Genomic DNA, 13566 nt, shown 5'->3' with positions numbered 1-13566 from the left:
ATAACATTTTGGTAGGTGAGGTGGGACTGGAACTATCGAGCATTCTGAACACTGGGAGGCTACTTGTTCACATCACCCAGGTATGTTACTTCATGTGGTTATTTTCTCTCCTTATTTAGACAGAAGCGTAGCATGGGATTGACGCTGGCTGAAAATGAACTGACCAAGCTGGATGCAGAACGTGTCCGTGACCGGATCACATTGGAGAGAGAGCGGGCGTGTGCAGAGCAGATAATTATCAAAATCGAGGAGGTGTTGTAAGTAGCAGCGTGCGTGAATGTGGGGGTAACATGCAGACTGTTTTCTATCCACTCAAGGCTTGATGAGAGCAAAGCAAAGGAGTTGAGAACTGAAAACAGTTCAGGGTCATCACCTTTCCCTCCTCCCTAGTTTGCTTCTGGCAGCTGTTGGATTACCCATCAGTGTAATGGAGGCCATCGGAAAACGAATCTAGAGCAAATATCCCCAGATAGTCCCTAGTGGAATTAATAAGTATTCCAGGGATAAGCAAATAGCAGCTCCAGGGCTTCTGTTCTTGGCATCTCGAGTGTCAGATCCAGATTTTTTTTTTTTAAGTTGGCTCAAAGAAACTTGCAGCCGCAGAATTGATTTTTAGAAGAGCTGCTGGCTTCTCCCTATGGAGTTTGGCTGGGATTTGTTGGGATTCAAGGAGGAGGCACTATACAAATAGGTGCTGTTGTGCTGGATTGTTTTGACTGTGAGTGTTTGTTTGGGATTGGTTTGTGTTCTTTAAACTCTCTCTCCCATTTTCAGGATGACTTCTCAGCCTCTGGAAGAAGACAAGAGGTAATGTACCAGTTTTGTGCAGTTTTCATGTGGACTAAGATCACCTCACCTAAGTCCTATTGCTTGGCTCGGTGTCTGACTTTTGCTGAGCAGGACAACATAGCCCTCTGCTGGCTGTAGCAGCAAACTACATTTTTTAGATGTGCTCTTGGTCAGAGATCAGTCTGGATGGAGCCCAACTGTATCGGGGCAAATTTTACTCCAGCTGAGACTTAGCTGCCTTGTGGTATTAATAGTATGTTTACTGTTATACAACATCTGAAAACATTTTTCTGGATAATTGCCTAGATGTTACGGAGTAGTGGTTCTCAACCTTTCCAGACTAGGGTATGCCTTGTAAGAGTCTGATTTGTCTTAGGTTGCCTCCAAAGTTCACCGCACTTAAAAACTACTTACCTTCAAAATTGGACATAAAAATACAAAAGTATCATAGCACACTATTACTGAAAAATTGCTTATTTTCTCATTTTTACCGTATATTTATAAAATAGAGCAATTGGAATATAAATATTGTACTTAGATTTTGGTGTAGTATATAGGGCAGTACAAACAAGTCATTGTATGAAATTTTTGTTTATACAGACTTGGCTAGAGCTTTTTATGTAGCATGTTGTAAAACTAGGCACATATCTAGATGAGTTGATATACCCTCTGGAAGATGTCTAAGTACACCCAGGGGTACAGGTACCCCTGGTTGAGAACCACTGCTAAAGAGGAGGTATCAGGGACTATATTTTGCACCTGCAAGAGGACAGGCTCTGTGATGAGCAAGGTGTTTTCTGGTCTCTTGTGACTGAGTCATATCAAAAGGAATTGGTGCCCCAGTGCCAGAGGATTTTAACAACTGATTTTCTAACTAACCTCTGTATGCCAATTTCTTAATTAAGAGGCTTGCCAAACTGAGTTTTTACCAGTTTCCCTCTTTCATTTGTCTTGCAGTTCAACCATGCAGTATGTGATTCTCACCTATATGAAATATTTGGGTGTGAAAGTCAAGGAGCCCCGGAGCCTGGAGCAGAAGCGTGGACGTATTGGTTTCCTGCCAAAGATAAAGGTAAGAGCGGCATGTCCGGAGTCGGTGGCCAACCTTCTCAAACGTGAGTGCTTCAAGTAAGACTCCATACTTAGGCGCCTAAATATAAGTGGCCATGGCTTCCAGTGGTGTTGAGTGTCTGCAGCCTGCATTGACCCCAGTGGAAGCTGGGGCTGCTCCACACTGTAGAGTGTCAGGTGTCTAAAGATGGATTTAAGAGCCTGTGTTTTGACATGTTAGCTTTGTTCCTCTCTCATTTTGCTGCCTGGCTCCTGGTCATCCTATTCTCATACTTCGAGTCCTGTAAAAGCTCTGGGTAAGGAAATGACACTTAGAACCCGCTCTCTCCTTGAAATCTAAATACTATTGTGAACTGTCCTGTACTGACAGACCGGGATAGGGATAGACAAACTAGTGTGAATAGGTCTCGACCATCTTGAACTTCTAGGATTCTGAGGTAGTAGCAGGTATAGCTATAACTGACTCCTGGATAAATCAGTTCCTCATTTGGTTTTTCTTTGGTTGCGGATTAACCACAGCAAAGTATAAAGAAAGAGAAAGAAGGGGAGGAAAAAGTGAAGAGGAGAGGCTTCCCCAGTATCCTGGGACCACCACGGAGACCGAGTCGCCATGACAACAGTGCAAGTATGTTGGACTGTGAAATGTGCGTTCTGCTTACTAATTGTCTGTCTGAAAAATCAGTTGGTCTCTGCACCCATCATCACCCTATATCCCAATAAGACTTAAAATCTCTGCAATGCATAAAGTACTTCAGATGTCGGCTAAAGAAACCCTCTGAACAACATCCTCGTATCAGAGCTTGAGTAGCCATTCATTAACTGGAGACTCATTCGGTTTGAAATGTGATTTTAAAAAAACAGAGTAAGCTAATGAAATTATTTGTTGAAATCTCTGAGGGTTTCTGGAGACGGGAAGGCTTCCAGCAATCTGTGTCTGGTCTGTCTCTGTTCAGTTGGCAGGGCCATGGAAATGCAGAAGCAGCGCCATCCAAAGCACTTATCCACAGCCTCTTCAGTTAGTCCAGAGCCGCCAGACTCTGTCAAGATGCGCCAGAGTGGGTCCTCCAGTGATGGCACAGACACGACATGCCCTCCTGCCAATCCTATGTCTCCTTTAGCTATGGGGCCCTTTACTTCCCTGGAAGGAAGCAAGGACAGTGAGACAGGTGAGAGGATGCTGGAGTGGAGAGGGTTAAAGGCTGTATTGCGGACGGGATGTGCAAATTGCCCATCCCATTTTAAGAGCATGTTGCTAACATTGAGGCCCTTAGACACTGACTCTTCATTTTTCAGTCATCTGTGCTGAGTTATGTCACTGGGTTCTTGAATGTGGCTTCAAAATTCTTTTGTTTGATCATCCTGAGGAAGAAATAGCCTCAACTTCAGTGCTCAAGTACCCAGCCCTACAGAAATAGATGACTGCAATGTTAAATGCTTCTCTGTTAAGGCTTCTTTCTTTCTAAGATCAGGAATTGTTGTTGGGGTTGATTGTTTTGTTTTTTTTTTTCTTTTGGTGCCCGCTCAGCCTCCAAGAGAGCTCTGAAAACTAGTTTTGTGTTTTGATCTCTCCTGGAAACCTTTGACAGTTCTCTTTTCAGGCCCCAAGCAGCCTGGAGATGCTCCGCCTCCTAGTGACTCTCTGGATGGCGCACCCCGCACACCTAACACCATCTTTGATTTCCCATCCTCTCCGCTGGACCAGCTGCTAGAGGAGGAAGGAGAACTTGATAGGTATTTATGGGCGCAGGTTATTTGGCGCTGGGAAGGGCATAGCAAAGAGAATGAAAGCAGTTATATCTTGTCTGTAGAACAACATTGGCAGCATGGCCTATTTTGAACATTATTCGGGGTGGCTTGGGGAGAGAAGGAGAGAGAATAGAGACACTGACCCAAGATACTTTAGTTTCCTCCCATGATAATTGTACTAGAAGACTCTCTCTCTCCAGCATCAGGGCTGGAATGTCAAGTTTCGCTAGAGACACAAACCAGCCCTTAAGATTTCACTCTGGAGCTCCACTGACTGCAATGAAATCCCATTACTCAAGATAACCTTATAATGTGTTGTGGTTTTTTTCTTGTTTAGATTAGCTGACTTGGGAACACCAAAAGCTTTCCGAAAGTGAGTATGGCTGTGAACTCGTTGGAACTAAAGACCTTACTTTACTTTATAGTAATACCCGATGGAGCACTTTAGAAAGAAGGTCAGCATAGTTATACCTATTTCCCACAGAGTGGAGACTGAACAGTCTTAGATAATAGTACTGGGTAATGGGGTTATTAATACCCACGTATTAATACATACGCTGTGTGATATCTGAATGAAAAGCACAAATGATTATTACCACTGCTTATAATGGTTGGATTGGGAGTCAGGAACACTTGGTTCTGTTCCTATGGGTATGTCTACACTGGCAAGTTTCTGTGCCACAAGTTATACCACTTTTATTAAAAGCTATAATTTAAAATGCTGTTGCCTGTCCACACTGTGCTCCTTGTGACGCTGGAGCGCATCCACATTAGCAGCTCTTGCAACGGCAAAGAAAGCAATGCATTGTGGTAGCTATCCCACTGTACAACTGGCTGCCAGGTGCTTTGGGAAGAGGTTGCAATGCCCCATGGGGCAAGTACAGCATCACATGATGCAGGTTTCCCAATCCCATTGTTCCATGGGCATCCTACTACCAGCGCCAGCTCCAGGCACCAGACAAGGAAGCACATGCCTGGGATGGCTCATTGTAAGCGGTGGCATTCGGGCCGATCTTGGGGTGGCATATTCCGCCCCCCTCTCCTTTTTTTTTTTTTTTTTTTTTTTTTTTTTTTTTTTTTTTTTTTTTGCACTTCGGCACTCCAACTACATTTTTTTGTTTGTTTTGTTTGCTTAGGGCGGCAAAAAAGCTAGAGCCGGCCCTGCCTACTACATTGCCACCTGCTTTTCAACTGCAGTGTGTGGGGAGAGTGTGTGACAAGGAGGGTATGGGTATATGGACGTGGGGGGGAGAGACTGTTTTGGGGGACAGTTTGTCAGCATGCTGTTTTGTAAGTTCAGACGGGCAGGAAGCAACCAGTCCTGAGGCGGGGGAGGAGGAAACCCCGACATCAACCGCCATCCATCTCTCTCTCTCTCTCTGTCATGCATGCACACACACACACTTGCCTCTGTGCTCAACAGCATGAGCATTGCACATTGAAAGAGGAGGGGCGCATGTCTCCAGGGCAGCCAAGTTAAAAACAATGAACAGAGGGGTCACTTGAGGCATTATGGGACAGCTTTGGAGGCCAATTACAGCACAGAAAACAATCCAGTGTCTACACTGGCCATAGAGGGCTAGAACCTCTGCGCAAATAGCCTTATGACTCTTGTCGAGGTGGGGGATTGTTTTTTTTTTTTGCAGGGCTGCAGCTGGGAAGTCTGTGCACAAAGTGGCTTCGCAGCATGTACGCGTCTGCAGTTTGAGCGCAAAAAGCCACTTTACTGCGCAGCAACTTGCCAGTGTAAGCAAGCCCTACATTTTTGGGGGAGTATCTGCAGATGGAGGGAAGAGAATATTTCTCCCCCCTGCCCACCTTCTGCAGTCTTACTGTGTGACCTTGGGCAAATGACTTGACCTCTGTATAGCCATGTCATAAAATGGGGATTATAATACTCAGTGCAGAGGGTGTTGTAAGAGTGAACGCTAAGCCTTAGCCCTTTTAGAGACCTTTATCTAAGTACCAAACTGCATCTGTAACCAGAAAGCTTCTGGCAGCTTTCCTGAGTATTTTTTTAACATTTTACAACAGTGCCCCCCTCCCCACCTTCTGCCTCCACTTTGCCATGTTCTTTCCTATGTTGGTGCTTGAATCAGAAGGCATCTGACTGGCGTGTTCTCTCTCTCCAGGATGGACAGTGTGGGCTTTGGAGATATTCAGAGTGAGGATGAGCTGTTCGATTTTGACACTGAGACTGATCCTCCCAACTGGCAGCAGCTGGTGAGCCAAGAGGTGCTGCTGGGGCTGAAACCCTACGAAATCAAACGCCAGGAAGTGATTAATGGTGAGTTTGTGTTTCTCTTTGCTGACCCACCAGCTCCTGGAACCTACAATTTCCCAAAACTTAAAATGAACACTTTCTTCTTCTGAATGGCTCATAGTTAGGAACAAGCTGTAGTTTCTGGCCTGCAAATTGCAAGCATGTGCAAACTGCTGGTATAGAGTTTATATATCAGTAGGTAACATGCAGAGATGCTAGACTGGCAGAAACAAGCAATTTTAGATGGCAAAACAAGGACCACCTTACAGAATGCTTGGAGGAATAGAGAGGCAGGGAGGACTATATACTGCTTGCTGGAAAAAGCAGGATCGAAGGGAATGGCTCCTATCCCAGCACGCTCATGGAGACTTCACCTTGATCTCAAATCGTACAAGTCTACAGAGCTGTGTGTGTGACCGAGTAAGCTGATAAGTGTTACAATTTGCCCCAAGTAAATGGTTAATTCAGTAACAAGTTGGCTTCCCTGCGCATTCCTGTATCTAGGGTAACAAAGCATGGTTTCTGACTTCTTAGTACACCAGAATCTGGGCCAACAAGGAGGGCACAGATTGGGGGGAGAGTTTCACAGATTCAGGTTCCTGACCCCAGAGTTAATGTACACTCTCTAAACTGCTTAATTTATTAAGTAACTCGATGGCTGGCAGATTTTGACTTGCTGCTATGGACCATGTTGGAATCCACAGACTGTTACTGCTTTAAATGAGTAATAATCCCATATTTCTTTTCTTCCTCTTCAGAGCTGTTCTACACTGAGCGAGCTCACGTCCGTACACTGAAGGTTCTGCATCAGGTCTTCTACCAGCGTGTACTCCGCGAAGGCATCCTGACCCCCTCTGACCTGCGCAAAATCTTTTCAAACCTGGAGGATATCCTTCTGCTCCACAGTAAGGGCAGATGAGGCACCTTTCAGCTCTGCTAGCCTCACGACAGCAGTGATGGATGCACACATCTGAGAGATACATGCTTGCTGATGCAAGTATGCATAAGTATATCCGCACACAGTGAGCATCCACACACAGCACTTGAATTACATGCACGCAATCATTTTGCACTTGGTTTACAAGCATAGCTGTTGGCAAGGTGCCAGATACACTCTTGTTCTCATCCACATCGCCAAGCTGTCTTGAGGTGATATACACCCCCTTTTTCATAAACAGAGCAATACTGAGATGAATACTCAGGCATGTGCGAAAAAACTAACCGGACAGGAGGATAATAGGCAGAGGGCTACTAGAGGGAGTGATAAGAATTTGGATGCTAATGCTTCTGAAAAGCAGCGTTTCCTAGTGGTTAGAGCAAGGGACTGTTTAGGATTCCAGCTGTATCACTGTGTGACTTTTTTGGGCAAGCCTCTCACTGTAACCTTACTGTGTTGGTTTACCCTCATTTTAAAAGTAGAATAGCATTAACCCTCTCCTCCTTGTGAAGTAGACGAAGTAAAGTTGGAAAAGTTCTTGGAATGGTTATTTATTGTTCATTCTTATTAATGATTCCTGTTTATCAATATTAGCCTACCATCTAGCACTTCTATGTTTCACTTTAATTTGCTGGGTGATTATTGCAAATCCAGTCTCCTTTTTGCTTTGTTTGCATTTTGAAATAAATGGCCAATTTAGACTGTGTTAATTACCCCTTCTTTTTTTCTTTTTTCCCCCCTCCAGCTGGTTTGAATGATCAGATGAAAGCTGTCCGTAAACGGAATGAGACCTCTGTTATTGATCAGATTGGGGAAGACTTGCTAACCTGGGTAAAATGAATTTTTTTTCTCCCTGTTCAGAAATGTAAATATTCCTGAAAGGAGAGTCCAATAACCATAGTAAATAAAGCCCCAGAGAAACCAGTGTAATTTGCACCTACTAAGAAGGTAATACCTGAAATTGGTCATTTCTATGGAGCTGATATGGAGGTGGGGACGCAGGACTGTGAGAAGGTGAAGGGAGCTCAACATGGAATTTGCTGACTGCTTTATCTAGCGGAGTGCTTTTATTCTGTTAAAGATAAATATGTGAGTCATTTCTTTAAAGGTGACCTCCTTAGAGGAGGAAACTTGTCTGCTTTTTTTGCTTCTTTATGATGTGTGAAGGACAGAAGGGGGGGGGGGGGTGTGAGAGAGAGAAGATAAATGGCTTTTGCTGGGTGGTTGGGTTTCTTATATTTTTACCGTGAAAATATTGAGAATATAAAGTATTGTATTCCCTGTGTTTCTGCTGGAGGATTCATAAAACTACTAGAGAATTGGAATGGGAGTTTTCTCACACCCAAGTGGAAGGAATTGGGAGTGTTTTCAGTCCTTCAAAATATGCTTTTATCCTGAGGGTCAAACTTTTCTGTTGCTGTCTTGTGAAATGTATTTAATTTAGAGTTTCCAGGTTAGGCTAAAATGCCTTCCATTCTCAAGTGCTCAGTTTTCAGTCTCTTGTGATGTATTCATCCCACCAGTTCTCCATTCCTCTAGCCAAAAGAAGGCAACATAGACCTGATATTTTGGATGGAGGGAAGCCCCAAACCTTTTGGGTCTCCTCTGTATATTGTAAAGAAGCAAAAAATTTCGCGCACGTTCCTTTCCTTTGCAGGTCACCTTTTAAATTGTGTGGATGGAAGGTTTGGGATGTCAGGACGCTGGGCATTGTTCACCACGCCAATGCAGTCCCTTGAAATTTTTCAGCTGAATGGTCAAACCAAAAAACAGGACTGCATTCCAAGTAGTAGGCATTTTTCAGGGAATCTGGGGCCTTGTCTACACTGCAACTTTCTTGTTCAGGATGTGAAAAAACACCTGAGTGCTTCAAGTTTCAGCACTGTAAAGTGGCAGTGTAGACAGTGCACCAGCACTGGCAGCTAGTCCCCTCGTGGGGTGGGGTGTTTTTTTACAGCGCTGAGAGCGCTCTCTGAGCGCTGATGCTGCAACTACACAGCCACGTTAAAGCAGTGCTGTGTCAGCGCTTTAATGTTGCTAGTGAAGACATACCCTTGGGCTGTCTCAAGGGTGGGTGCCAAGGAGAGCAGATACAGGGGTTTGCAGCACAGTCTCTTGCAGTCATCAGCCCTGCTCATTTTTTTTACTGATATATTTTGCAACTTCACCTGTCATCTTGCTGCAGAAGTTTGGGGCAGGCAACAAGGTCACGTGTTGAATCCTGGGAGCTTGTAGTTGTTGGCCTAACCACACAGTTTCACAGGCAACCCTGGATTTGCTTGTACAGGCCAATGGCAAAGTAAAATAGGCCCAATTCATCCCTCATTATTTAAATCAGTGTAGTTGTACCTGCTTACACCAAGGCTAATTTTTGACTCAGTGGCTTGATGGACAGAGCAATGGCATTGTGTCCTCTTCTGAGTCAGGAGTGACCTCCATGCCTTGCAGTGCTTTCTGCCTTTGGTATTGAAGGAAAGATCGTGATTGTGAAAAGTGGGTTGTATAAAAGCAGGCCTGATGGGAGATCTTCTCAGCTGCAAAGGATTCCTTGGCGGGTTGGGGTGAAGAAGCCTTAAGGCAGTCTGTATCAGTTGGAGACAAGACGCTGTAAACATGGCTATTTTGCGGGTCTGGGCAGCTTCTTTGCTTTCTGTGAGCAATTGCAACGTGTGCCAGAGCTCACGCTGGCACGTGCCCAGTTTCTCTGTCTAAATTTGGTTTCCTGGGTTTCTTGGCACAGTTCAGTGGAGCAGGAGAGGAGAATCTGAAACACGCAACTGCCACCTTTTGTAGTAACCAGCCTTTTGCTCTAGAGGTGATCAAATCACGGCAGAAGAAAGACTCTCGCTTCCAAACCTTTGTGCAGGTGAGTTTCACTCAAAATTAGAACTGATCCCAAGTTTGGATGATGGTCAGTGAAGGATAAGCAGGGGCTGTAAATAAGGTTAATACAATTAGCGGGATTATATCTAACATTGCTGTTGGATTGGGATTATTTCCAACAGCAGATTGTCTCTGTTGTTCACTTTTGGACAGATGAACCTTTAATGTTGAGGATTCAAGATGCTATGCTGGTAGAGAGAAGCATGTTCAGTTATAGGACTTAGATACCCATCCTTGTTATGCTGTGCACATATCCGATTGGGAACAGGTGTTCTGTATAGCCCAGCAGGGCAGAGTAAACAGTTGGGTGTGCGCCCCAAACGCAAGAGATCTGTGGTATACCTATCCCACTGGGAAGGACCTTGGCATGTGTGCCATCTGAAGAGAAGAGCATTATCTGCATTACCGTTGGATGGGAACTCTGGTAATACAAAGACTGATGTAATTTTGAAAAATGTAGTGTCTACGTAGTGTGAAAGACTAAGCTGATGTCTTTCCTATATGGCAGTGACCTGAGATTGATTATGGATGGTACCAGCCTATGTGAAGTAATGAGGGAAGGAAGCCACTGCTTTGGTGATGAGCCTTTACTATATGTAACTTCAGATGAAACTGGGCTATGTAGTCTGAATGATAAATCTAGGCATTTCTTGTCTTGTATTTAATTACTGGAAATGTGAAGTAATAGACACTTACATGATGAATAGATGGTACATGTTCAGGTAATTATAGTCCTAATAAAAATGACAAATGCCATTATTACGCTGTTTAATTTTAGGATGCTGAGAGCAATCCACTGTGTCGCCGGTTGCAGCTGAAAGATATCATTCCCACTGAGATGCAGAGGCTGACTAAGTACCCCCTTCTGCTGGATAATATCGCCAAGTACTCAGGTAGAACATTTCCATGAGGGAGCCATTATTTTTGTGCGTGCATCTTGGCAGTTTTGCCAAACAAATCTGACTGTCTTAAAAATGTATGCCTAATTGTTCACTGCCCTGGATCAGTGACTGTTCTCAGCATGTATCCTCTATCCTTTCTCATGCCTTTTCTAACATCCACTCCCTACGCGAAAAGCACATGCACTTGGGAAATAAGATTCAAAAGAGGTTTGATGCCTGCAAGCTTCAACATTCTGTCTTAAGCATTTTTAATATATTTGTCATGTTAATATCTAGCTTCTGGAAATAGTGTTAATGTTAGAAGTTCTCTCTATCCACATCCAATGCGAAGACTTTTAATCTAATATTGCTACCATTACCACCCTTTAAATCTTCTGAGGGTTGTAGTAACGTTGATACACACCGCAGAACCTTGCTCGCCTGTATGTCACTAAAATGCAGTTTTGATTGACATGAAACTATTCGTGAGCTCATGTAAAGTTTGCTGACTAGTTTCAACCAAACCAAAAAAACATGACCAAAAAGGTCATGTTGAAACAACCTTTTTCTTCTTCGAGTGATTGCTCATATCCATTCCAGTTAGGTGTGCGCGCTCGTCGGAAACTTTTTACCCTAGCAACTCCAGTGGGCCGGCAGGTCGCCCCCTAGAGTGGCGCTGCCATGGCGCTCGATATATACTCCTGCCGGCCCACCCGCTCCTCAGTTCCTTCTTACCGCCGTGTCGGTCGTTGGAACTGTGGAGCGCGGCATTGCTGTCCTCCACGTCCCTAGCTCTCCTTGTTACTACCGTTGTTAGTTAGTGGTTAAGTATAGTTAGTTAATTAGTTTGTAGTGTAAATAATATTGTACATAGTTGTTAGCCGGTCTGGGCTGTAGCCCTTCCCGGCACCGGGCTCATGCCTGGTTTGCCGGGCTTTAAGCAATGTGTGGCCTGTAAGAAGCCTATGCCAACCAGCGACCCTCACGACGCGTGTCTAAAGTGCCTGGGGGAATCGCACAGGTCGGACAAGTGCCGCAAACAACCTTTTTCTTTCTGCTTGATTAGAAAAAAATTTGTTCTGGTTTTGGGCAATTGACTCTCTAACATAACTGTAGCACTCTAATCAGGATGCAGGAGAATCATGTTTCAATCTCTGCTCCAATGATGATTGTTTTCTTTTATACAACATAGAACATCTTCAGTGGGAGGAATTAAAGACTCATACAGAATATCCTATAGCCCAGTGGCTAGGGGACTCTACTAGGATGTGAGAGAAGGATGTTCAGGTCCCTTCTCCACATCAGACAGAACCCAGGTTTCCCACATCCCGGGAGAGTAGCCTGACACTAGTGATATGCTTGGTTATAAGGGAGTTGCTTCTCCCTGTTTTGTGAAGCTTGTCCTCTTTGCTTTTGTCAAAATGCCTGAAATTTAAACACATTTTTTCAAACTGGAAGAAATAATATAAATATCCAAAACACGAGATCTGGTAGTAATGGAGAACTTAAACTAAACAGATGTTGGAAAATTAATCTGGAAGTTCTTGGAATGCATTGGGGACAACTTTTTGTTTCAGAAGATGGTCTAGGTTGTATATTAGGGAAAAACTATTTCACTAGGAGGGTGGTGAAGCACTGGAATGGGTTACGTAGGAGGTGGCGGAATCTCCATCCTTAGAGGTTTTTTAAGGCCCAGCTTGACAAAGCCCTGCTGGGATGATTTAGTTGGCATTGGTCCTGCTTTGAGTAGGGGGTTGGACTAGATGACCTCCTGAGGTCTCTTCCAACCCTAGTCTTCTATGATTCTATGACTATTCAGAGTAGTTATCAGTGATTTGCTGTCTAACTGGAGGGTGCATCTACTGGGGTCCCATCCTGGGTCAGTACTAGTCAATATTCTCATTAATGAGTGTGTTAATGGAGTGAAGAGTGTGCCTATAAAATTTGCAGATGCCATCAAACTGGGAGGGATTCCTAGCACTTTGAAGAACAGGATTAGAATTCAAAAAGACCTTGACAAATGAGAGATGTAAAATTGGCAAGGAGAAAACCTGACCTGTGAGGAAAAGTTAAAAACTGGGCAGGTTTAATCTTGAGAAAATAAGACTGATGAGGAGAGGGGAGACCTCCATAGTAGTCATCAAATATGTCCTCAACATATGCTATAAAGAGGACTACGATCAGTTGTTCTCCAAGTCCATTGAAGGTAGGACAAAAAGTAAGCCGTTGAGTGTACAAGAAGGGAGATTCAAGTTAGATATTAGGAAAAACTTTTAACTGTAAAGGTACTTAAGTGCTGAAATAGGCTTCCAAGGGAGATTGTGGAATCCCTGTCAGTGGAGGTTTTTAAGAACAGGTTAAACAAACACACTCCTGTCGAGATGGTCTAAGTTTACCTGGGTCCTATCTCAGCATGGGGAGATGGCCTAGAGGATGCCTTGAGTGTCCCTTCCAGTCCTGCATTTCTCTGATGCAGATAAAATTTCCAAAAAAATCCATTTTTGATTTGACCCAGAACCATTTTTTTTATTTCCAGCGAACGGGAAAAATCCATTATTCACCCATCTCAGCCTGGAAAGTGCACAAAAGCTTGGTGGTAATCCCACGTGCACCCTTCTTAATAAAGATTTAATAACAGATGCTGGCTGCAGTGAGACCTGATCTATAGTATTACTTTCATGTTTGCACAGAATTTTTTTTCCCTTCTCTATTTTTTAAATGTTTGTCCTTTATAGAAAAGGCTACGGCTTAGAATCTGCAGTTTTGATTTTACACTTTCTAATTATTCAGTCATGTTTATTTGCCATTATCAATTTATCACTTTTTCACATAAGTTTCAAAGTATGAGTTTTTTTTATCAGATGTTAGGCATTCACCACTGACCCAGCTCCTCCATCTCTTTAAACATTAGACAGCACCTGGAAAAAAAATGTTGCATCTCTTTCCTGTTTCTTCCTTTGGCCCTCAGTCTGCCCTGACCAACCTCTCTGGGAACT

At 43.8% G+C, this 13566-nt stretch overlaps 1 protein-coding gene across 7 annotated transcripts in view; it reads left to right on the top strand.

Annotated features, from left to right (window-relative positions):
• The window catches only part of ARHGEF12 (Rho guanine nucleotide exchange factor 12), a 92959-nt gene that overhangs the window by 62369 nt on the left and 17024 nt on the right, over positions 1-13566 (top strand). For 5 of the 7 annotated variants that reach the window (XM_050921933.1, XM_050921930.1, XM_050921929.1 and 2 more), the window contains 12 exons: positions 120-257; positions 775-807; positions 1747-1861; positions 2380-2485; positions 2814-3026; positions 3447-3591; positions 3944-3979; positions 5739-5893; positions 6628-6774; positions 7552-7637; positions 9547-9672; positions 10468-10582. In XM_050921933.1, coding sequence (XP_050777890.1) covers positions 120-257; positions 775-807; positions 1747-1861; positions 2380-2485; positions 2814-3026; positions 3447-3591; positions 3944-3979; positions 5739-5893; positions 6628-6774; positions 7552-7637; positions 9547-9672; positions 10468-10582 — 1415 coding nt within the window. The remainder of the gene's footprint in view (positions 1-119; positions 258-774; positions 808-1746; positions 1862-2379; positions 2486-2813; positions 3027-3446; positions 3592-3943; positions 3980-5738; positions 5894-6627; positions 6775-7551; positions 7638-9546; positions 9673-10467; positions 10583-13566) is intronic. The other 2 variants (XM_050921931.1, XM_050921928.1) reach the window with 1 other exon arrangement.

This window comes from Gopherus flavomarginatus, chromosome 13 (assembly GCF_025201925.1).
Source record: "Gopherus flavomarginatus isolate rGopFla2 chromosome 13, rGopFla2.mat.asm, whole genome shotgun sequence".
In the NCBI taxonomy this organism is placed as follows: domain Eukaryota; kingdom Metazoa; phylum Chordata; order Testudines; family Testudinidae; genus Gopherus; species Gopherus flavomarginatus.
This window is presented reverse-complemented; position numbering and strand designations above follow the sequence as displayed.